The following is a 24,682-nucleotide window of genomic DNA, read 5'->3' on the forward strand; positions in this document are numbered from 1 at the left end:
CGGGTGTCAAAGTGGCGGCCCGGGGGCCAAATCTGGCCCGACGAATCATTTTGTGCGGCCCGGGAAAGTAAATCATGAGTGCCGACTTTTTGTTTTAGGATCAAATTAAGATGAATAGTATAGATTCATTTAAATTTCCTGATTTACCCCTTTGAAATCAATAATTGTATTTTTTAATCCCTTTTTTCTGTGTTTTTAGTTTAAAAATCATTTTGTAAAATCTAAAAATATACAAAAAAAAGCTAAAATAAACATTGTTTTACATCTATAAAAAAAACTGAATATTCAAGGCTTTTAATCGAGTTCTTTTAATCCATTTATAAAAAAATAAAATCGAAATATTATATCTTAAAAGGTCCAGTCCACGTGAAATCGAGTTGACGTTAAAGCGGCCCGCGAACCAAACCGAGTCTGACACCCTAGATATGGATTAAGTAAAAGTATTTATTTAACTGTAGAGCAAGTCTAAGAGCAATATATTAGTGATAAAGCATGTGATTTTAATGCAGGAGCAAATGTATTAGTATATATTTAATTGTAAATAAACACAAAGTTCATTAGATAATGCTTTATTACAATAGAGACTCTTCACCCAGTGCTTACAAAGGCTAGCTTGTACAACTTCACATGAGTCCATCATTCATTTGGAAAATAATAGCCATATTTGACAAAAGCGTGTATTCTCGATAAGCGCAAGCCTTTTTTTTTTTTTTTTAAAGACTTAGACAATTTTTCACTGACTACAATGATTGAAATTTTCACAAAAGAAGATATTTTAAATAAGCAGAAAGACATGTTTGTAGTCTAAATTGAGTCATGTCCATCACGGACTAAAACATAAGGAGCTTTAGCACATCACACTTTCATTTTGCAGTTGATTCTATCAAAAAACATAAAAAATATACACGGTATATGATATATACATTTATAATAGAAGCCTCTTTGAGAATCATCCCTGTTTAAAGCTATTATAGCGTGTATTTTTTTTAACCAGTTAAACCCTATTATTGAAAAACAATGATAGAATTTATTCTATTTTAATTAATATATCGTCAAATTTTACTAACATGTAATCAGGTGTGCTATTATTAGAAGCAAATATCTACGCAAATGATTGTTAGCAATATAATAGAAATATATGATAAGACTTTTGATCCAATAAGACTGATCATATCATGAACTAAACTATTGACGATAAGCTGATTGTCAGGTGAGCGAGTGTAGCAGCAGGCATACACACACACACACACACACACACACACACACACACACACACACACACACACACACACACACACACACACACACACACACACACACACACACATACACACAATTATGCATACACACATTCAACAGAGTTCAGTTGTCGTTCATGGTTAGTAGTACATATTTGTGGAATATCATTTTGTTTGATAATGAGGAGTATACAACAGCATTTTTTTTCCAAAGGGGTTTTCTGATCATTGTGAGAATCTTTGCAACTCAAAATGCCGTTGTTGTAGGTGTCGTTTATCAGGTCAGCTGAAAAAGGCCCTATAGGTTGCTGAATAGTTCGTTTTTCTTGGTCCAATCCATGGCTGGGGCTCTCTTATTGGAGCGTTTCTGATGGGCCATTTCTTTCACCTGTTGAAGGCTCATGTGCAGAGCTGGGAAGCCCTCAGTTCCCGCGCCCTACAGGTAGGACAAAAAAAAGACTTCCATGTTGAATTATACTAATTTAAGACAATAATTTCAATTTAAGCCAAAGATACAAAAACTATCAGGGTGCCCATTTGAAGCTTTCAGAGAAAGTGGACAGCTTTTCAATGTTTTTTTGGGTCATTAAAAAAGAAATAAAACAGCAATTATCAATAAAATAATTTTCTAGATCCTCACAGATGCTGCGGGGGTGCTGGAGCCTATCTCAGCTGACTTAGGGCACGGGGTGGGGGACACCCTAAACTGGTGGTCAGCCAATCACAGTTCATGAAGAGACGGGTGACCATTCATGCTCACGCTCATACCTAGGTGTAATTTAGAGTGCCCAATCAGCCTACCATGCATTTTTTGGAATGTGGGAGCAAAGCGGAGTACCCAGAGAAAACCCACACAGGCCCAGGTAGAACATGCAAACTCCACACAGGAGGACCGACCTGGATTCGAACCCGTGACCCCATACTGACACGCAAATCACTCATCCGCCGGGCCGCCCATATAAATAATGGATCATATGATATTTTTAGAATGTGCCCTGCGATTGGCTGGCCACTAATGAATGCAGAGTGTCCCCCACCTGAAGCCCATAGTTGGCTGGGATAGGCTCCTATCTAGTTAAAGACTTCTTGACTTCACATTTTCACGACTGGGAAAATTTTATGTCAAGGTGTATGGCCACTGATTATATGATATGATTAATAAATGTATTTTGACATACCTCAGGTGGGGTGCTTGCGGTTGGGCTTGTCAGTGAGGCATTGGATGAGGCGTTTGATGGAGAAGGGCTGACTGACACCTTGGAGTCCCTTTCACTTCCTCTGCCGTTCACCTGGCAGCACAAAAAAAGGAAATAAATCCACGTAATTTGCTAAAAACTGCATTAATTTAAATTATTTCACATTTGGACATTGCTAGGAGAAAAGAAAAAGAAAATCCAGCCATGTTGGAGTACTAAAACCCACCGCAAGAGGGCAGCCCTAGGCTTATAACAGCTTTAATGTGGCTGTCAGTTTTTTTTTAATGATGTTTCTATGAACAAGAACCCCCAAAAATGACAAGAATGATGAATTTGTTGGTGAAAATGTTTGGATGAAAATATAAGGAGGGATTCCAAGTTTAATTCAAAGCATCGGTGCGTTTGAAGTGGAATTCATTAGTGCAAAGTATCACTGAAGTTTATGACACCCTGACACGCGTTTCCTGCAAGCATTTAATGCTTTAAAAAGTCACGTTTCCGTCTTTTTACGGCACTCATTATCCCAAATGAGCTGATATGACGACTTTAAGAGGACTTTGCATTGCTATTGAGGAAGAACAACCCTTCTAAACTTAAGCCTGTAAACCTGTCCAACTCCACAAATTTTTAACCAAAACCACCACCCATCTAAAGTCTACAAAGTCCACCAAACAGACGACCTTGTGTAACACTGTTGGGCTCATTAGTTAGTTATGTAACAATTGAGGACCTTGAATACTGCATACTGAGTTCTGAGCTAACAGGAAAGTGGAATTTTTCACTGTAGTTGATGATGATAAACGTCTAATCATGTGCTTTTTTTCTTCACCAAAAAGCGTCCAATCTATTTCAACTGCCAGTTCAAATGGAATAAATGTTTATAGCATCAACTTTTCCTAAAAGTCGACATTATACAACATACTTTTTGGACACACATTCACACATTTTTTTTTACGAATAAAATGCATTGACCTAAAGTGCTTTTTAACTTAGTTCTAGCTTTTTGGGTAAATGTATAAAGTCCTTTTTTAATGGAACAAAAGGGCGGGGACCTTCTCTACTGTGCAGTACATACTGAAGACAATCACAGGAAAATACACTTAATCCAAGTGGAATTCAGCAATTAATAACTCAAAGCACCAATGCCGTTTTAGTGACATTTTTTTGGTCAAATTTGAACATTTTAGAGCATCTCACCTTCTCCTCCATGCCTCCATTAACACCAGGCTCTGGAAGTGGACCTGTAAGCATAAAAATGAGATAAATGTTACTTTAACAATCTTTACTTTACTGTATTGCGATACTTCCACTTGAAGTCATCATGTTTGCCTTTTGGACCCTCGATATAATCCTCATCACATTGCAGAGGGATGAGAACATTATCTATTATTCACACATGGTATGTCTTCAATGACATGTTTGCTGCTGCTTTTCTACCCGGGAAAGGTTAACCGAACCTTTGAAATGTCCCACATTTTTTTTGATCTGCCATAGTATATCATTCATATCCTAATCTCTAATACACAGCATTGAAAACATCCCTTACCTTCCATCTCCTAGGTTTCTTTATACGTCTGATGATGGCCTATTAAAGAAGATAATAACTAGTCCTTCACTATTAATCTGTTTCTCCCTGTCTATGTAGAGTATGAGTGTGTGTGGGTGTAAGATTAAACGGGTGTGCGTGGTTTAGAAAATAGCCTCTCCATGTTCCAAACGCAGCTCTAAGCGGAGAGGCCACTCGGAGTGAGCTCCTTGGAAACCAAACAAAAGTTCTGGCTGGACAGCGTATGTCAGTGTGTGTGTGCTGAAACGCCGTAAGAGACAGCGTGGGCAGGTGCCCTCTGAGTAGGCAGCGTGCGAAAAACAACCAGTTACCTGGGAAACGCCTGACTAGAATATCTTCCCTACGGCGTACTTGGAGTTTTAATGAAAGACAGGGGGTATGGGACCGTCATGGAAACGCTCCAGAAGTTCTTTTAGTTCTCACTGGGCCTCTAAACGCTTCACCAATCAGCTTGTAGACTCGCATGCTGCTTAGGCTTTGGGAGAATATGATGAAAAAAATGTGCAGTATCTCTAAAATAAATATTTTCTCTGTTGAATGCATTTCTTTCTTTTTGCTCGCAGGTTGCCATGCCAACGTCTATGAGCACCAATAAGGAGTGTCTGGGAGCAAAGTTGGATTATGTGGTGGTATGGTACTCGCACATGGTCGACTGTGCGAGGGCTCCACTTAGGGGCTTTGGCGAGTACAGCTCATGACACTGAAAGGTTGGGAGGTATGAGTGTATTTTGGTTTCAATTGTTGTGACTGTATTCACTTTTTTTTATTGTGTTGTGCTGTTTTGATCATGGAGAAGTTGCTTATTGTGTCAGAATCGTAGCAAAGCTGCACCAAATACTGTTTATCTTTTTCCACAGTTGACAATTGAAATGCTAGTTCATGGAAAATTGTCATTTTACAGAGAATTGTACAGGCTAAAACTGGAATCTGTTAATATAAGATAACTATAGTCGAAATAGCAGCCTGGCGGGTGAGTGTTTAGCATCACAGTTCAGGTGTCGAGGGTTCAATCCCATGTCGGTCCTTACTGCGTGGAGTTTGCATGTTTCCCCCTGGGATTTTGTGGGTTTTCTCTGGTTCTTCCCACATCCCAACATGCAGAGTAGGCTGGTTGTACCACCTAAATTGCTCCTAGGTACGAGTGTGAGCGTACATTTTTGTCCGTCTCTTTTGTGGGTTTTCTCCGGGTACTCCTGGTTCTACCCACATCCCAACATGCAGAGTAGGCTAGTTTAACCCTCTAAATTGCTAGTAGGTACAAGTGTGAATGTGAATTGTTGAAGAACGGAATGAAAAAAATACTCTACATTTGCGGTGAAATACAATAAAGACTTTAGATTGGGCTCAGTACTTCACTTAGCGAGTTAAAGGACCAAAATCATTGAGCATATTTATGTAAACAAATGGTAATTTTGTAGTTAGTTATTAGTTGATAATTGTTATTAGTTAATTGAATATTGCAGAATGATTTCCTGACAAATACATTGATAATTGCGATATTACCACATTTTGAGAAATGATTATGTATCACAAATCGTATTGTATCATGACATACACAGAGATTCCCACCTCTTCTCTTTAGTAGAGGTGTCTTTTAAAAAAAAAACATGACTAGATAGGTTTTTACTGATAACGACCATCGATAAGGGCAACTTAATTGGACAAAGTCCTGCTTTTTAGTGCTGAAAACCCGAGGACAACCCATAAAGTTAATCACCTAGTCAGCAGAAAAGAGTGATGGCTCAATTCTAGGCTATGTTCTGGCCTCTCACCTGTCAAATGGTCCAAGGTGGGGACCACTCGGCACCTCTTGAAAAAATCATCCGTAGTGGGGTCCACCACGAGTAGGCGGGCCTCATCTCCGCCAGCTTTAATGGTCGCCACCACCTCCGAGTGGGTTTTGCCCTCCACAGTTACACCGTTCACCTGAGGAACACACACACACACACACACACACACACACACACACACACACACACACACACCGAGATTAAAAATATCGTCAGCATTTTCTTTGTTTTCCGCACAGGATTTCTTTGTCAATATTATCACTTTGTCTCCCCGAGGTCAGGAAATCCTGAGTCTGAGAGAAAATGGATGTACATAAACAAGTTCTTTAGTACAGCAACTTGTACAAACAAATATGTGCTTCCACTGCTTTTTTTCCATCAAATATAACTGCTCTGTTTACCATAGTTACTCTGTCCTGTGACAGTGAGTTTTGTGTGAAGGCCTAGCTTTTGAGTCAGTGGGATGAAATCACCCTGGGAAAACGTGAGAAGTGTCTGATGGAGAATGTGTGCGTGGGTAATTGCGTCATAGGGTGGACCTGCTTGTCTAAGGCAGTCCTACAGAGGAAGCTAGACAATAGTAGCCTGGCCAGTAATAGCAGCAACAATGGCGGCCCGCTCCCACAAAGCCCCATTCCTCAGTGGGTGGTGAGGCTGTCTGGGGCTCTTAGGGGGGGACTTGAAGCCCCTCACCAGGACTCATTAAATCCATGCAAACATTTCATGCTTCATGCATCGCCTTCTTTATTTTGATTCTACACTTGTATGAATACTAAAACCTCATCTCATCTCATTTTCTGAACTGATTGATCCTCATTTGGGTCGCAGAGGGTGCTGGAGCTTATTTCAGCTGACTCTAGGCCTGAATCGGGGGACAGCCAATCACAGGGCACAAGGAGACGGACAACCATGCACACTCATATCCATACTAGGGGCTATTTAGAGTGTCCAATCAGCCTACCATGCATGTTTTGGGAATGTGGGAGGAAACTGGAGTACCCAGAAGAAACCCACACAGGGCTGGGGAGAACATGCAAACTCCACACAGGTGGACGTGACCTGGATTTGAACCCAGGACCCCAGAACAGTGAGGCCGACGTGCTAACCACCGGGCCAAATTAAAATTTGACGACAATTAATGTATAGTTTAGTCAACAAGAATTCTAACATTCTAATTCTTTAATATCTTCCAAATGAGTGCGATTTTTATATTGTGTACATTGGTTATTTGTTAACAGGGTAATTGTTTAAATGTTTAAAAGTCTTTCTACCATTTTCTATACAGCTTGTAGGCATGGGTGAGTTGGAGCCTCTATCCCATCTTACACACTGGACTGGTTGCTATCACAAAGCAAAACAAAGAGCTGTTCACACTCACTTTCACACTCAAATTCACACTGCTGGATTTATTTCATCTTTAGTTTAGATTTTCTGGAATGCAGGAGGAAGTCAGAAAATCCGGAGAAAACCAACGCAAACCCCACACAGGAAGCATGAGTTGAGGTTCAAACCAGAGTCAGAAAAAAGCCTTGAGTTTGGCTGGCGACATAGACTTGAGCTTACTTTAATCCTAATGAGAACATGCAATATAGAAATGGGATGCATGGGTGAACATAAGAGTTTTTCCACCATGAAATGATCACAAAACCAATTAAAAAATGTTCAACTTGATAATAATACTTAAAGAAAAGCTATCTGCAGTAGGGCAAAATCCAATTTCCCCTATGACAACAAATCCCTGATGAAAACACAAATTTGAAGACGTATTTTTAGTCAGATTTGCGGAGTATCAAGTACTTTTTCAATCAAAATATCAACATATAAGATACAACATTTGAATAACGCCCCCCTCCATACTTTTTGGTCCTTTTTACATTCAGTAAACTGGATTGGTCCATACATACAGTACGAAAATATTACATAGATCAATCTAAGCAAGATTTAATTGAGACCGTTTTCATGGCAGGAACCTGAAAAAAAATATTGTGCAAAAACATTTGTTTTGCCAGCAAATGAATCTTCGCTCATTCACTGCCAATCTCCCACTTGAAAAGGATTGGATGTAAACCAGTGATAAATTCCTTCAGAACTTTAGTTTATAAAAACCACATTACTGGACGTCTATCATTGTCAATAGTACTGAAAGAGTCAATTATACTTTGGTCGTGGGGGGGATTAAAAACAGCCAAGTCTCCAAGCCTGACAGAGTGAATACTGTAGCACATACCCCAGACTCTTTATAAGACTGATTATTCAGAGGTTAGACAATTACACTCCAGGGAATTAAAGACCTCACAGAGTGGCTGTTGGCTCACATTCCTTTTTAGTTACTAAACTTAAAAACAAGGTGCAGTGTGAGGAATTGAGGTGCCATTATTATGCTGCCTAAACATTTCAAAACTCTGATTTAAACATATGTTACAAGTATCCTTGTTTTGTAGCACTGGTTACTCGCTACCTAATTCAACACATTATGTGTTGAATCTCCATTCGTAATAGAGTTTTTTTGAAGGGCCATTTGTGTTTTTTTTTAATTACTGTATTAAGTTGCATATAATCCGGCTCCATGTGTAAGACGCACACATAATATTGCCTAAAAATTGCCTTAAAATCGTTGAATTTTACAATTGTAAAATGTGTTTAAACCGCCCCTTGATTCCTAATTTTCACTTCCATATCCATAGTTTTAACAGGGAGTAAAAATGTGTTAGGGATTCCCTTCGATCTCACAATTTTCTTTGACCTAATCTTCAATGCATACCTACAAACATGAAATGATATAACCCAGGGGTGTCCAAATCCGGTCCTCGAGAGTCCCTATCCAGTCTGTTTTCCATATCTCCCTCCTTTAGTACACCTGAATCAAATGATCAACTCACCAGCAAGGTGTCCAGAAGCTTTATACCGATCCGGATGATTTGATTCAGGTGTATTAGTCAAGGGAGACATGGAAAACAGACTGAAAAGTGGCTCTCCAGAACTGAACTTTTTCTTTCAAGGATTGGCTTTGTGGTAGTCAGTCATTAAGTACCTGCACTATCCTGTCTTTGGGCAATAGGCCTGCCTTCTCTGCAGGGGAGTTTTCATCCACAGCTCTGATGTACTGGCCAGGCCTCGCCCTCTCACTGTGCAGGTTGAAGCCATATCCGTTTGCCTCTCGCCGGATCACACAAAGACGTGGTCGGAGCTCTGGGATCACCTCCTGCAAGGGGACAGAAGAGCAATGAAGCAATTATTTTCAGTACGCTCTGTGTATGTCAGCTCTAATGAATTTTCAATTCCCCAACCATGGGTGTCTGCTCGTGAAGAACAAGAGGCACAAAGATGACTGAGAGCTCCAGGGAATCGTTAACCATGAATATAATACCCAGGTCGAACATGCAGGACGTTGCTGCATGCTGATATACTCTAGTATTGTGTTTGTAACATGCCTCAGTAAAAGAAAACTGCACTTTGAGATCACGTGACTCCACATCAGGAAGGAAGGGATTCTTGAATGGAGGCTAGTGATTGGAGGCATGTTCTGAGGAGGGGTGACCAAAGGGGCACTTGAGGAAGGGACTGCTTCCGGTGTGTATCAGGAGCTAATGAGTACAATAGATTCTGGGTGTGGACCTCTGACCACCTTCGCCTTGTTCTGTCTCCCTCCGAGATGGCAGGACGCGTTATTGTCATCCAGGAAAAAACCTCCTAAATCCCTGGACCTCCCTTCCGTTGATGATGCAGTTTCTTTATATAGCTGAGAACACTTGAATATATTTTAAATTGAAGCAGTATTAGATTGTAAGTATAACATGGCATTGGAGAGTCAGGTCAGGGTAACCTTTAACACTGTGACCGAGCTACTATTGCCCTCTGTCAGAGAGAAAAATGGGCAATCTCTAATTATAGCTGACTCATAACCTTTCCATAGAGAAGCAAGCATGGCATTCAAACTTTTTGGTCATTGGACTTTATTGAAAACTAAGATTATGGTCATTTTTTTTTGTCCCTTTCATGTGTTCTGTAAAGAACGTTGGTATAGCTGTGACTGTTGTGAAAGCACCATTATAAATAAAGTCAACCTACAAGAAGGAAAAATAAAATCACCACTCTAGTAATCCATTCATACCATTTATCTATTTTATTGTACCTAATTATAAAATTACCTCTCAAATGGGAATGTCATCTAGATTCTCATTTAGCTCCTGTCGATTGAAGATTATTTTTGGAGGCACACAAGCATTAAAAACAAAATAAATACAGCTATCATCTGTAGTGCTCATCCCCTTAAGGGTAGCAGGGTGCTGGAGCAATTTCAAGGCACAAACGACCTGTTATTTATTACCTATTTATTTAGGTCTAAAATATCTTTTTCTGTGTCTGTATTCTCACCCTCTTGCTACTGTGACAGTGACATTTCCCAAATACAAGATGAATAAAGTCATCTAATCTAATCTAATGTTAACCCTTGATTTATGTGGATATAACCCGAATTGCTCTTTCTATGTCTATTCTTTTAAGGATGTACTATCATGTCAGTATACTTTGTATTTACACTGAAATCACTTTGTTGTCAACAGCAACACTAAATAAGCATCTTTACTGGCGTCAATTGCCAACTGTGTGTGCACACAACATGTTTTGAAGTGGTGATCTAATGTGCAGTTGGTACTAGTACTTTGGACTTTAAACCGGCAGGTCAATCATTACACTAAAATGATTGTCTAAGATTTGTCATCATTTACTTCAAGTGTGAAGCCGATTTCTAACGTTCACAGCACATAAGAGAGCAATGAGGCCCACCTTTTTATCCTATCTTCTTGGGGTTAATGTTCAATTATACGGTCCTGAATCATCGTGTTTGTCAGCGTTCTTGCCTCATGAATCGTTTCTGTTAAATGAGATATGGAAAGTACGTACTGTCTTGAGGACAGTAAGTTTGCTAAAAATGACATATGTTTGTCTTTTTCTTCTTAACTCTGCAAACCCAAGTAGTCATACTTTATCATCAGTAAGCAACTTTTGCTTTCATGACAAAAAATGACTGTTGGGATGCACTGAACAAACAAATACTTTTATTTGGAACAAGGATGTATTTTGTAGTACAGAGACACCTTGCTACTTGGCGCTTTGGTTATCGCTGCTTCACTACCCCATTAACCGTGATAATCGAGGTATTACTGTACTTTCCAGAAGTAGTAATCTTCAACTCTGATAATAATTATATCATTGTGTATATAAGACTGGTGAACTGGTATCTGTGTGAAGTATCAGTATTATTTGTACGAGTACAAATGATGCACAGTACGAGGTTGATATGTTATCAGTTTGCGTACTTGGCAGGAAATGGTATTCAAAATTAGTGTAAATGATAGCAATGATTTACAGTTCCTTTTTTGTATTGGTGTCACCATACAAAAATGTTCAATGCGATACCATTTGCTATATAACATAAATAAAAAAAAATCCTAAATAAATGTTAGTTTTTAATAAACCCTGACAGTATCACTAATACTGGCTCTTAAAAAGGTAAATTAAAAGTCTTTAAATGAGTTTGACAAGTACACATTGAATGAAAATTAAGTAGCCAATGAGTTAATGACAAGAATACCAAAATATCCTCTATTACTATTAAGAATAGTGCAAATCAAATATACACCATGACAACTCGTTTCTGTTCATCGGTAATTGTGCAAAGAAAAATGAGTACTTTTGATACTTTTTGCAAGCCAATATCATATCCAAAATACAATATTTCAATTGATATACTTTGACACTTTTCAATACTTTTCACCACCCTACTCCTTTAAATAAATAGTAGAAAAACTGCTTAAAAAAATCCCTAGCATGACTGCAATGAGTGGAATTTTGCTGAACACACAAAAGCCATGAAGGTGACTGAGAAGGACACGCTGACGTGGTTTTACTGCTCATTACTCCCGGCAGTTATCTTTATTGATGTGCTCATTGCAGGTGCATGGCAGCAATTTGGCAAACAAAGCCCAGGGCTCGTTCAGATGTACCCGACGTTTTAAAGCAATGAAAAGAGAGCATTGAGGGGAGTGTAAAGTTAATTAAGAACTAGCAACTTTTTCACATGCAATCCAATGAGATAAAATGAAAGAAACTTATCACTCGCTGAGAGATAATCAAAGCAGTGATTCATGACGACAAACTGTTTCAGAAAGTCAAAGATCCTTTTGTTTCAGGATTGTTTTTATATATTATTGTTAAGTATGTGTGATATACAGGTGAATAAACTAATGGACTACAAACTACTACAAAACGGAGTATTTTTGTCTTTGTAATTGACATTTTCATATATAGCTCTTATATGGAACTACATTTAAAATATGTAAATGTATACAAGAGCATCATTGCGGAATTGGACTAAAGGTGTATCCATTCATGTATTTTTGCACTTTTTTGGGCTGGTGTGAATACAAACCAGCGAATTACGGTACAGACCAAATAGGCGGTCCGAGGCCTCACCGGAAAGGTGGTCTCTCTTTGCTTCCAATGGGAGCAGGAAGCGACCAACTCAATGTTGAGATCACACACCTATTTGCATGTGATTTTACAACCTCTAGCTACAGGCTTTATCAGAAATGTTGTTTGGTTACCAGTATATCAGCTAATATGGGTCGGCTCTTGACATGGAGACAGAATGTCTTCTAGAAATTTACACAGAAAATCGCCTCATCGTTTAAAATGTATCAATATAAAACCTATATTGGAGCTCTATGATTGTTTACATCCATATTTTATTGTGTAATCACACAGCCAGACAATTTGGTCCAATGATTCAAAAAATGTTGCACATGTGTTGTCTTGTAGTCAAATCCTGGATCGCTTGCAAAAATTGCAATGTGAACAAAAACCGTACCAAAAAAAAGTCCAGAAAAAACATTATTTGGTCCGGATAAAAGAAAGCCACTTTCCTATGCCATAATATTCAATAATGGTACGTTTAAATGATCGAATCATTGGTTATGATGCATTCATTGTACTAGTAAAATATCTACTGTTCAAATTCAATGACAGGATTGAAATTGGCTATAGTGTAGGTTCACACACAAAGGGAAGCGTTGAACAGGAACTGTTGACACATCTTCTCTCAAAATGCTTCCTTTCTACTCTGACCAACTTCCTGGCATCAAAGCAAAAATATAAACACAAACCTTGAAATGTAGAAACCCCGCACCACAAAAACACCTTAATTTTAAAGAGAGTTTAACGGCAAAGAACATGTCCATAAAAATTAATAAATAATGGACCACCTAAAATCAAACACAGTATATTTTAAATCAAAAGAGGGAACAAAATCTATGTAATCAAGCTGAACTGGAGGGAGTAACCATAACATATCCTGACTGTGACCAGACAACATCTGGGGGGACAAGTAATCCAATTAAGACTGTAACGAACTGAGTATTTTCCTAATCCGTTTCTAATCTGTCACTCACTAGCTACCAGGAGATCGCTTCACCTTCCCGGGCTGTTTTCTGTTTTTACACAGCAGGAGGTAAATACCAGCAGGACAGACAAAAAATGTTGCTGGAGGAAAAAATAGCAAAAGCCTTATAGAAAATCAAGCACAACGTGTTTATACTTGTAACAATGCATTGAAATGTTTGCATTGTTCTTTATGGTACACATTGACAAAGCAATGTTGAGAAAAAAGAGCACGCAATTCGATATTAAGGGAAGAATGCAAGTTATTTTGTCCGTTTTGTGGATGATTGACACTTGAAAAGAAAATATGACAAATTCTTTATTGTAATTTTTACAATGCTTAAGTGACATGTAAACTGAAGTTTAATTTTATGGGCAATTTATAGGAATATCCCAAACTGAAAGTGAATAATATGATTTAGTTAATGTTTAGCATATTTAGAATTTTGTGCTATCAGGGGGAAGAAAATGAAATATGCTTAATTTTGATAGATGCACTTTGAAAGTATTCAGGTTTTTGTTTCATTCACAAAGTACACTTTCCATGAGTTAATTATTTGTAGCAGGAAGTGATATTGTACTAAAAACCAGGAAAAACGAATTTCCACCATGTTAGCACTATTACATAATTTAGAGAAAAGTAGAAAATTCAGTTCTTTTACATACATTAAATTCAAAATTGATTGAGCTGTATGAGAAAAGTTGATTTTAAAATGATAACAATAACATAGTTGCTAAATAAACCAATATATTAAAACAACACACTCAGTTATTGATTTGTTTTTGGTACTTTCAGAGGTCATCAGACATTTTTTGGTCATGGGAATAAATTGATTTTACAGTTAATAGTAGTAGAGATGGATTAATTTGTGACATTTCCTGCTTACTTATTGACTACCATTGATGGTGCTATATGCCCAAATCATATCCTGTTAAATTTAAGGCATTTTCTAGGTCACTTGGGGGTGATTTTGAGGCATTTTTGTGGGTGTCTGCATATTTTGACTCACTTCCTCTTAATTTTGGAGCAATTTTATGATTAAAAAATATAATAATAATTCCAGCAGGGAACAAACACTGAAAGAGTCAATCCAAAAGTATTGAGTATGTTCTTTTTGCATGAATATTAAGTTGAAAAGTGTCCTGACATAAATAATTTTAACATTGTAAATTCTCTATTTTAATGGTGTACCTAATGAAATAGCCTGTGTGCAGTTCTCGAACAATTTGAGCAGGCTTTGGCATCAAAAAACAGAGACCTTGTGTTGAATACCAATCATACCAGAACAATGCCAGTCCTCGTTTTATATTCTCCAAACACACAAGCCACAATGTTGCCTCTTTGAATCGGACATCCCATTTTGTTGCAGTTTCCCTTTCACACAATCTGAACTTTTCCATCCTCATCTCCTAGTTCTTCTCGACGGAATGCACCAAAATGTGTAAAAACTTCACAAAAGTGTGTACTTTTAGCTACAAGGGCAGCTGTAGAGGAAGCAGGCTGCGGTTTGTGTGTGTGCCAAAAAGTGTGTTTGTGTTGTTTGTGAAGGGGCTGCCACTCATTCTACCGTTAAAACGTGTGCAACTGCAGGACAGCCATGCACACAATGTGAAACATATCTAATTGTGGGCTTTAGTCCAACACAACATGCCTAACTGTGGAAAAAAAAAACAAGAATTGACAAATCTCATTCTAGGTTGTTGTCTTTGTCACAATATCAATCGGCCTCCTTCTGTGCCAGCAGCTGCTACAGTAAGCGGTGCTGTTAGTGAAGCTGTCATGCTCAGCTGGTCACTCTTTCGAGTCCCTTTAATCGCTTATTCTCCTCCCATTCCCACCCCCTCCTCCGGCAACTTTAGCTTCTTTTGATCAGCATCGAGAACAACCACGTAGTGACGTTCCGCCAGCGAGGTGGCGGTGACGCCACGATCGGCAGGCGGGCCTTGTGATTGTCACGCGTTGTTTTTGGCACAGATTAACAATATCTAAATGTTTGATGGGTCTAACCATTGTGAATTTGGTCTCTTTTTTTAAAGCACAACACTGTATGTTTTGTCCCCTTGAGTGCATGGAGCGGCACGGGGGTGTTGGATTTCAAGCTGGACCATTTGATCAGCTGTGAGGCAGCGAGAGGAAAGAAACAAAGCAAGCTACTGTCCCCAACTTTCATGGATGGTACAAACTCGACAATAGACACTAAAGAAACATTCTTGAGAGGGTTCCCATTACAATAGACACCGTAGGGGGAAAGGCCTGTAAATAGACAACCAGCGTCAGTCAACACAGCAGGGTTAGAAACTGTGATAAGACAAAATAAGGAGATATTGATCCATAGATTGGAGTATCAAGAAGTCTACTTTCAGGTCCTGTCTGCAGCCCGTCTTCTTATTTTAAATGCACTAAGGTGACCTGCCACAGATTGACAGCTTAGTCCTATCGAACAACAAGTTTTATCTCCTCAGCCTGTCTTCCTGTCTCCCAGTGGGTTCCCCCCAACATAAGTTCTTTTTTGACCTTCAAGCTCACAAATGCAACTCTTACATTCATGCAAGAGGGGGACAAGCAGGAAGACAAAGTATCGGTATACATGTTGAGATAAAATAGAAAGGCATTTTAGAATACGCCCCAATGTATCTCACCAAAATTAATGGTGTCACACTACAGGTACTCAAGCGTATACTCTAAGTATTCCATGTTAATGAGCAAGTGAATGTTTATTAGTGTAAGTGTGCCTTGTGAGAAAATGCTGACCAGGGTGAATCCTACATTTGGCCTAAAGTCCCTTGGAATAGGCTCTAGCTAAACCTGACCAGATAAGCAGGATAAGCAGTAGAACAGGTTGGGTAGTTTTATTGTTGTTCCAGTTAGCAGTGGAAGAAGTGCATTGAATATGACGGTAGGTGTTTCTAATAGTCTATTTCAGGGGGGAGCCCGGGGGTCACATTGACTTTAAAAATTTGAGAGATGGGCCGGGTCAGCACAAGATACGATACATATAAAAAAGTGCATCCGTTAACAGTACATATGAAACATAAACAGAAAAAAAGGACTAAAGTATTTACATACTCATCACTCATCATTCAAGTAAAAAGTATAAAGTACAAAGTAAAGTAAAAAGGAATGTATTAAGAAATATTAAAATTTAATTTTTAAAAAAAGATAGAGGGGCTGTAAAACACGAAAAACAAATTAGACTGGACCGAGCTACTGCCACTGGCTTCCGCCTGACGGCGCCATCTTGGAGAAATGAATAAATAAATATTTGGACAACGTCCTCGGGACGAATTAAAACGCCTCGCGGGCCGTATATGGCCCACGGGCCGTAGTTTGCCCATTTCTGGTCTATTTAGATTTTTTGGTGGCAGGAAAATAACTGTCATTATCATCATCTGATCTTATTATCATTGCAAAAAAATTGTCATATACAGTAGCTTGTGTTTATCACTAGTGAGGATTGGGGTATGGAAAATGAATGAATATATGAATATACTGTAACATGTCTCTATTATAAGATGGGAACTGAGGACAAGTAGGGGTTAGTCTATTTCAGGGTGAGCAGCAAGTCATTTCCCCCTCCACCCCCCGGCAGGGTGCGGCACTCCCGCTTATTGTCCGGCCGGGGTGGTGAACCTTTAGCAGAATGGAATGTGGCATTGTGGACGCTCACTCCGGTAGCGACAAAATCACTATCACCAGAAACACACCCACCTGTTTTTACACACTTGGACACGAGGCCCAGGTTTCAAGCCATGCCTGGGGGGCAGTGGCTTTGAACCTACAACACTACAGTAGAGCTGATGTTTGGATTGGCGTCACTAAGTCGTATTAGTGACACCTTGTAGGATGATTTGCATAAGTGACAAATTGAGAAGAAATGTTTGCATTACTTCATGTAAACTATTTTTTGGAAAACACTGTGCTTACTTTAAATGAGTCACAACCATTGTTTTACAGGACTCATCAGTTGCCATTTTGTAATATTTGAAAAGTCATGTAAAGGCCAATCTGTCGCAATATTTCATCATATATTTTTTTCAATAAGTAGAAACATGTTGGAGGAATATTTGACACAAGTTAAATGATATTTTATTGGGATTTTTTTGTATTCCTGAGATTAAAACTCATAGTTTACCTATATATTTTTTATTTTCATTCGATTTTTTATCATCTAAAATAAGAATCCAAAGTCATTTTAAGTTGTTTAGTATCACTAGGAGCACTAGGAGATTGTATGTACTATACTCCACAGTGATAACTTGGCTCTGACAGGTATTGAAAATGAAATATTAAATATTGCACGTGAACGTGACTTTGGTCAGCTCGCTTGGTTTGGTAGCTTGTTTACTTAGCTGGATAATATTTGTTTGCTTGAAGGCATCAAATATTACAAGTCTGTCCGGTTTTAGGGTTTTTTATTCAAACTTTCAGCTCTTTATTATTATGAGTTATTTCATTATATTTTCTTTTGTTCCAAAAATCCTCATAACTGTGTACATTATTGAATATTTCACTGACTCATTTAATGCCACCCAAGACAATATTATAAGTATATATTATATGGAGTTTGCAATCAATCACAAAATTAATCAAATCAAAGGAACACCAAAATGGCTTGGCATATAAGGGGTCATGAAATGCTTGATATGATTATTATACATAATTCAATACTTCTAAATGGCTTGTTGCATAATCCATTCTCACGCAAACTTTAGTATGGACCATTACCCCAATCAACACTAGCTTGAGGGTGACTCCTTAAATGTTATCAAGCGCACGTGAAGTCACAAAAAAAAAACACTAGCGCACATATGTGCAACCATGTGAACACAAGCCCTTTCAACACATTTACGTCAATATGTCAATATGTGTGATATGAAAATAATGCCTGCTTTCGTCATACACAAACGAACAAACACACAATCAGCAGGAATTTCTGTTTACTTTGAACCTTGTCTAATATTTAACCTTTCTGTATCTATAGCTGTTAACTTTTATTATTTCTCATGTTTTATGTCATTGTACTTGCTGTCTTATCTCTTAAATTGTTCAGTACACGGGACACAAACAAAATATATCGATATGGATATGTCGACCTTACAGTTCTGGGGTCAAGGGTTCGGCGTGGAGTTTGCATTTTCCCCCCGGGCTTGTGTGGGTTTTCTCCGGGTATTCTGGTTTCCTCCCACATCCAAAAACATGTATAGTGGGCCGGTTGAATATTTATCAACTATCAATATCGACTTGAAAAGTTAATTACAATAATAGTAATATTCACAATTGTTTTATAATGGCTACTGAGGAAAATGATCATTAAAAGTTGCCCTTTTATGATTCTAAAACCTTATCTGGCTCTTCCTCAAGGCATTCCCTTAAATGCTGCAAATGGTGTGTGATTTGTGTGAAAAAAGGTCAACTCTGATAAGAATCACCAACTGTTTTCCCTCCTGGAACGGCATTATCATTTAAACACAAAGGACATACAGTGCATTCTACACTCACATACCAAAATTTCTATGTCTCCTGGAAATATGTTGGCCTTTTTATTTTGAAATAGACAACTATGTAACAATTGCATCTCATGATACAGTCCAATTTCGCACCACTATAGGGTAGAATGAATGAAATGGTTTTGTGTTCATTTATTCATGTTAAGTCAATGCCAGAATACCGAACCAATCAGGTATTCCGATTGACAAGGCAATAGATTCCCATTACAGGTTTTTCATTTGACTGCTTGCCATTGCCATAGCAACCCTAGCAATGTATCACTTAATAGCCACTGAAACAGCTTATATATATATATATATATATATATATATATATATATATATATATATATATATATATATATATATATATATATATATATATATATATATATATATATATATATATATATATATATATATATATATATATATATATATATATATATATATATATATATATATATATATATATATATATATATATATATATATATATATATATATATATATATATATATATATATATATATATATATATATGTATATACAGGGTGTATCAAAAAATGTACTCACTTTGTGAGTACATTTTATTCTAAAAGTGAGTACATTTTTTTGAGACACGCTGTATATATATAATAATTTATTTTCATTTGTGTCTTGTTGAATGTCATATCTAGCTCCAGGCACAAGGATAACTTTGTAGAAGGAGGCAGTCACGCCCGAATTGATTGGTTTTCCAACTACCATTTAAACCAGAAGAAGATTACTGTCTTTGCGACATGAAAAAGTCACGGAACTAGGGAACCGCTGGTTTTAACCTCAGATTTTGGAAAAGTGCCAAACAACAAAGTTACTATACCATTTTCTTCATGTTTTTGGGCTTCCAAATGGTTCTCTTTCCCTGTCAATACCATATTTAACAAACTAGGGTGAATAGAACAATATTCTTCTATTGGAGCGATTTAACAAGACACTACTTGTGTACTGTGCAGTCGTGTTGTTTGATCACGCCCTGCTTTTTCATGTGTTTACTTTTGACACACTGTTTCCAATACAATTCAGTTGGACCTGAGGCTAAGAGGCATAACATTTGGGATTTTCACCACAAACTACTACTTTTTGACAGCTACAAGGAGCACGTGTGAGTCTGCGCAAAGTAGAGGCTGCACAAGTACAGATCAAGCAGAAGGGATAATGTAGAGAATTTAGTGTCTCCATGTTCTATTCATCTCAGATTAGGTTTTTGCTACAGCTCTAGAGCCTGGGATTTTACCCCAACATCCTGTCTGGCATTCCTGTTTTCACTAGTACACACACACACACACATACACACCATTGGTTTAGCCGACACACTGACGTCTGAACACCGCCTGTCTGGTCTGGTTTTTGAAGTGACACAAAAGAGGGTTCGAAGCGTACCGCCCACTCCGGAAGCCGTGGAGAATCATGCATGGCTTCCATGGTTACATAGATGCAATCATGTTGCGTGAGGAGTGGATTTATGAGCATGGTGTAAATACTACAGGTGAGGTTAAGAACGAGTATGGAGGCACATAAAAATGAAGGTCAAATTAGGCACAGTTGACCGGCCAATGAAAGAAAAGCGGAATAATTCACAGCAGGTTCCAAAGGTCGATTTGTTGCTTATTCGGCAGGTACTAAAGATTTTGCTGCTCTAGAGTGGAAAATTATATCAAGTGCAGAAATTATTTTTCGTTAAAGTAAAATTATATTAAAACAACAAATTTATTTTTTGGGAGGGTGCGGGGGGGGGGGGGGGTGGTTTGGGTAGTTTTTTGTAATATTTAAATATATTTTTATGATAGTATAAAACCAATATATTTGAACACAACACTATTGAGTTGGATGCAATACACAGGCTAAAATATTATGAAAATAAAGCCATTTAAAGTATTTTTTCCTGCTTATTTTCTTTTTTATCCAAAGTAAATTAAAGCAAGTTGACCCAAATGTTTAGCCCGTCGGCCTCGCAGTTCTGAGATTGAGTGTTGAATCCCAGGTCCTTCCTGTGTGGAGTTTGCGTGTTCTCCCCGGGCTTGCGTGGGTTTTCTCTGGGTAGTCCGGTTTCCTCCGACATTCCGTAATTGGCTGACACCCCACCTGGTGCCCATAGTTGGCTCAGGTATGATCCAGCACCCCCCGCAACCTTTTTGAGGATAAGCAGTACAGAGGATGAATGAATAAATAAACTGAACCGGACTCAAATTCTATTATATTTTTAGCATTTTACAGTCACTGGTAGTGCAGTGGTTCATTTGCCTGTCTTTGATGTGGACAGTGTGGGCTCGATTCCCACTGAGTGTTTTTTTTTCATGACTATGAATGTTTTTTGTCTTTGTGTGTGTGTGTGTGTGTGCCCTATGACTGATTGGCATCCAGTTCTGCATGTGCTCTGCCTTCACTGAAGTCATTTGAGATTGTCTCCAGCACCCTGCGACACTGACATGGATAAGCATTGTTGAAAATAGGTGGATAATGTAGTGTTACATTACTAATTAGGATTTCAGTAGGCGTTCAAATGTTTAACTTAACTTTTTTTCACAGAATAGAAGATGGTATTGTGAATCGAGTACTTTTTGTTTTTGTTGTTTGGAGGAAAATGTGTTTTTTTGTGAAAACAATGCTTAGAAATTATTTAAATTTGTAGCCTTTGTCATAGATTCATCTTAATGTACATTTCATAGTTGGTCAGTGGGACTGAAAAAGAGAAATAGGGAGAAAAAAAACACATTTTGCTTGTGGCTGAGGTCATTTTACCTCCTTATCCACACATCCATCACCATCGATGTAAGCAAACTGAAAGCTCAGACGTAGACACAAACAGCCTAGGGGGTAAATAACCATAATGCATCAAAACACAGATGTTCCACAGTAAATGGAGATACTTTTTCGTCGAGGGCTTTTTAAACGAGCCCTAATGCAGCCTAACGCACACACCGACGAGTCGTGGGAACAAAATAAATAGGAGCAGCTTCAGTAACAAGTGGCCACTGTGAAGGGAAAATGTACCCACATACGCACAAAGCTCTTACGTCCAATTATGCATGTCCATTCATCCTCCTGCTTTGAATTAAAATTAATTTGTCACTAGTTAACCGTACAATCAAGTTAAGCTATTGAGTTACCAGCATTTTTTTTTTGCTCATCTTTCAACTTTCATGGTCTTGAATGATCATTTTCCGTCTTCCAGTGCAAATGAGTGGAACATCTAAAGTATGGTGAGCTAAAATATAGACACGGGGCATAAATATCATCCTTCCAAAACATTTGCAAGGAAGATGTTGACGGGTTCTGTTCTGTTTTTATGAACCGCATTGTCTGTTCTATCTGATCACCCATTGCATGTGGCTGCAGCACATTACAATTGGGACACAGAGACGCTATTCTTCATGTCACACTCAGCATTTAATCTCATTTGCAGGGTTCACTCCAAAATGTCACCTGAAACTTTTCCACTTCTACTTTGCCAGCTTCCATTTTTAATGTACGCCCACTTGCCAAAGCATTAGGTACATCTTCATTATGGAAAATTGCAATGTAAATGTGTGCTTCTACAATGTGGTTTCTCTCATGCAGTATGTGAAGAAGAAGTACTGTTTATGATTCAGCCTCACTGTTAAACCATAGGAAAGATGATGTCACCAACCTTTTTAAAACTGAGAACTGGTGCTGCTTGTATATCGATTATGGTACCAGTTGAAAACTCCTAAAATAGTGCATTTGCTCAAATAGGAACTACTAATTACATATTATTATTGAAAATAACACAGCATAGTTCAAATATTTGGGCTAAGCTGTTCGGAAATATTTCTCTTGACTCTCCAACTTCCTCCAACTTTTCCAAAACACGCATTTTAGGTCATTCATTACGATATTATGTCCAGGACATATACGTGCTCTGTGATTGGCTGACAAATAGTCCTGGGTTTACCTTCCTACTTAGTGTAAGCTAAATGTTGGTCCAGTTTACCAATGAACCTGACGAAGATAAGTGATAAACTAAATTGTTGGGAAAAATTGACAAAATGAATTTATTTGCAGCTATTTGCAAAAGCTTGTAAACTATTCCACGAACGGCCGCAATGGGTGCAGGTTTTCATTCCAACCTATCAAGTGGACACCTTTTCACCAATCTGATGTCCTACAAGTGCAATCAGTGGATTGCAGTCAGTCACTTCTTATTTTCTGCAGAAATCTCATTGGTCAAAATGTCTGGGCTGGGTTGGTTGGAACAAAAACCTGCACCCACCGCAGCCCTCGAGGACCAGTTTGGCCACCCCTAAGGTGGCCAAGTCCAATCCTCAAGAGCCCTTATCAAGTCTGTTTTCCAAATCTCCCTCCTCTAGCAATCAAACTATCAACTCATCAACAAGCTGTCCAGAAGCTTCATACCAATCCTGTCTATTTGGTTCATGTGTGTTAGTGGGGGGAGACATAGAAAACAGACTGGATATGGGCTCTCGAGGACCGGACCTGGCCACCCATGCGTAAGAAGTAGCTGAAGCGACTCACCTTGTCTGAATTGACGCTCAGCTTCCTTTGGACGTCCGCGTGAATCTCTCCGTTACTGTCCGTTACGGGTGAGCTTCCCCTGGACCCCCGTCCCCGCTCCTCCTCCTCCTCCACTTCAACTTCCCCGGCTCGCCGTTCATCTCCATTTTCCGTCCCCTTGACCTGTTCCTCCTCCTCTTTCTCCTTCCCATCCTTCTCCTCTTCCCCTTCCTCGTCGAAAGGTAACGGAATCCCATCATGGACGTACTCCTTCAGACACTTGATGTTGTGTTTCTTGAGCAGTTGCTCCGTGTCCGGGTCCACCACGATCAGCTCCAGCCGTCCCGGAGTGGCTCTGATGCGGCCAACGACTTGCTGGTGGCTCTCGTTCTCCACATCGTCCCCATTGACAAACACCAAGCGGTCCCCGGCGCGGAGCCCGGAGGACTCAGCGGGACTGTCGGGCTCCACTAGCCGGATAAACTGCCCGGTTTTCCCCTTCTCCCCGTGGAGGTGGAAGCCGTATCCGTTGTCGCCTTTGTCCAGCGTGCACAACCGGGGACGCAAGTGTTGGTTTTTACTCGGCATGGTGGCTTAATTCTCTCGACCGAAGCTCAACCTGTTGCTCGATACCCGTGGAAACAAAAAAGAAAAAGACTCGTAGAGCTTACCCGGCCCGTGCGATGGATGCTGCCGCTTCGTGCAAGTGGAGGAGCGTCAAGCGGAGAAAAAAAAGTGCCACAAATGACTCGGTGCTCTTTCCACTTTCACCGAGTAACGGGTTTAAAGTCCGACTGGGTTTGCGTGGGGGGCGAAGGTCCCTGTCTAGAAAACTCCGTCAGCAGACTCTCCACGACGCGAGTAGAAAGTCCACTCAGGAAGAGGGAGGTGCGTTCACGGACCAGCCCAGCTGGTCTCTGCATGCAAAGCAGCCGCAACGCCATAGGAAAGAGTGCAATGGCTATTCAATTGGGGACACTTGCACAGCGCAAGCGCGTCAAGTACGAAACTAATCCTGTTTCTTAATTTGGTTTAATATTGATTTCTTATCATATGAATGTGTTATGTCACTCATGGTGGCGATAGACGTCCAATGCATTTTGACTGGGAAAGGACAATATATTAATTACATCGAAACAATTGAAGAGGAAAAACAAATGAAACATATGCAAATCATATATTTGTACTGTTGTGGACGATCAATCAAAAACGTTTGTCTTCCTCACAGAAAACATTTTGAGAAATAAACGGAGCAACGCCAACAAAGTAGTGTTCCTAAACTCATTGACAGTAATAGATGTCCCATTCATTTAAACTGGGAGAACTGGCTATGAATGCCCATGTTTGAGTGTCATAGACGTCTTATTTAGTATTTTGACAGCTGAGCATCCATAAACAGTCTTCCCATTATAATTAAATTGGACGTCTATTCGTTGTCATTGGCAGGCAATG

The 24,682-nt window shown here is 39.0% G+C and overlaps 1 protein-coding gene across 1 annotated transcript; it reads right to left on the reverse strand.

The window, feature by feature from the left end:
• Window positions 1-553: 553 nt before the first annotated feature.
• nherf1b (NHERF family PDZ scaffold protein 1b) lies at window positions 554-24,159 on the reverse strand. The gene is made up of 6 exons (XM_077735061.1): window positions 23,252-24,159; window positions 8,823-8,993; window positions 5,774-5,927; window positions 3,632-3,675; window positions 2,417-2,527; window positions 554-1,674 (listed from the first exon to the last, which is right to left on the reverse strand). The coding sequence occupies exons 1-6, from the start codon at window positions 23,816-23,818 to the stop codon at window positions 1,537-1,539; spliced, it is 1,185 nt and encodes a 394-aa protein (XP_077591187.1). The 5' UTR covers window positions 23,819-24,159; the 3' UTR covers window positions 554-1,536.
• Between the last annotated feature and the right edge of the window lie 523 nt (window positions 24,160-24,682).

This window comes from Stigmatopora nigra, chromosome 15 (genome assembly GCF_051989575.1).
Source record: "Stigmatopora nigra isolate UIUO_SnigA chromosome 15, RoL_Snig_1.1, whole genome shotgun sequence".
NCBI classification, from domain to species: Eukaryota; Metazoa; Chordata; class Actinopteri; order Syngnathiformes; family Syngnathidae; genus Stigmatopora; species Stigmatopora nigra.

Excerpts from the sequence above, each read along its gene's own strand:
- nherf1b (XM_077735061.1), bottom strand. The coding sequence starts at position 23,818 with ATGCCGAGTAAAAACCAACACTTGCGTCCCCGGTTGTGCACGCTGGAC. Across the intron at positions 8,994-23,251 it reads TGAGCGTCAATTCAGACAAG|GAGGTGATCCCAGAGCTCCG; the intron begins GTGAGTCGCTTC and ends GTCCCCTTGCAG. Across the intron at positions 2,528-3,631 it reads ATGGAGGCATGGAGGAGAAG|GTGAACGGCAGAGGAAGTGA; the intron begins GTGAGATGCTCT and ends TTGTGCTGCCAG.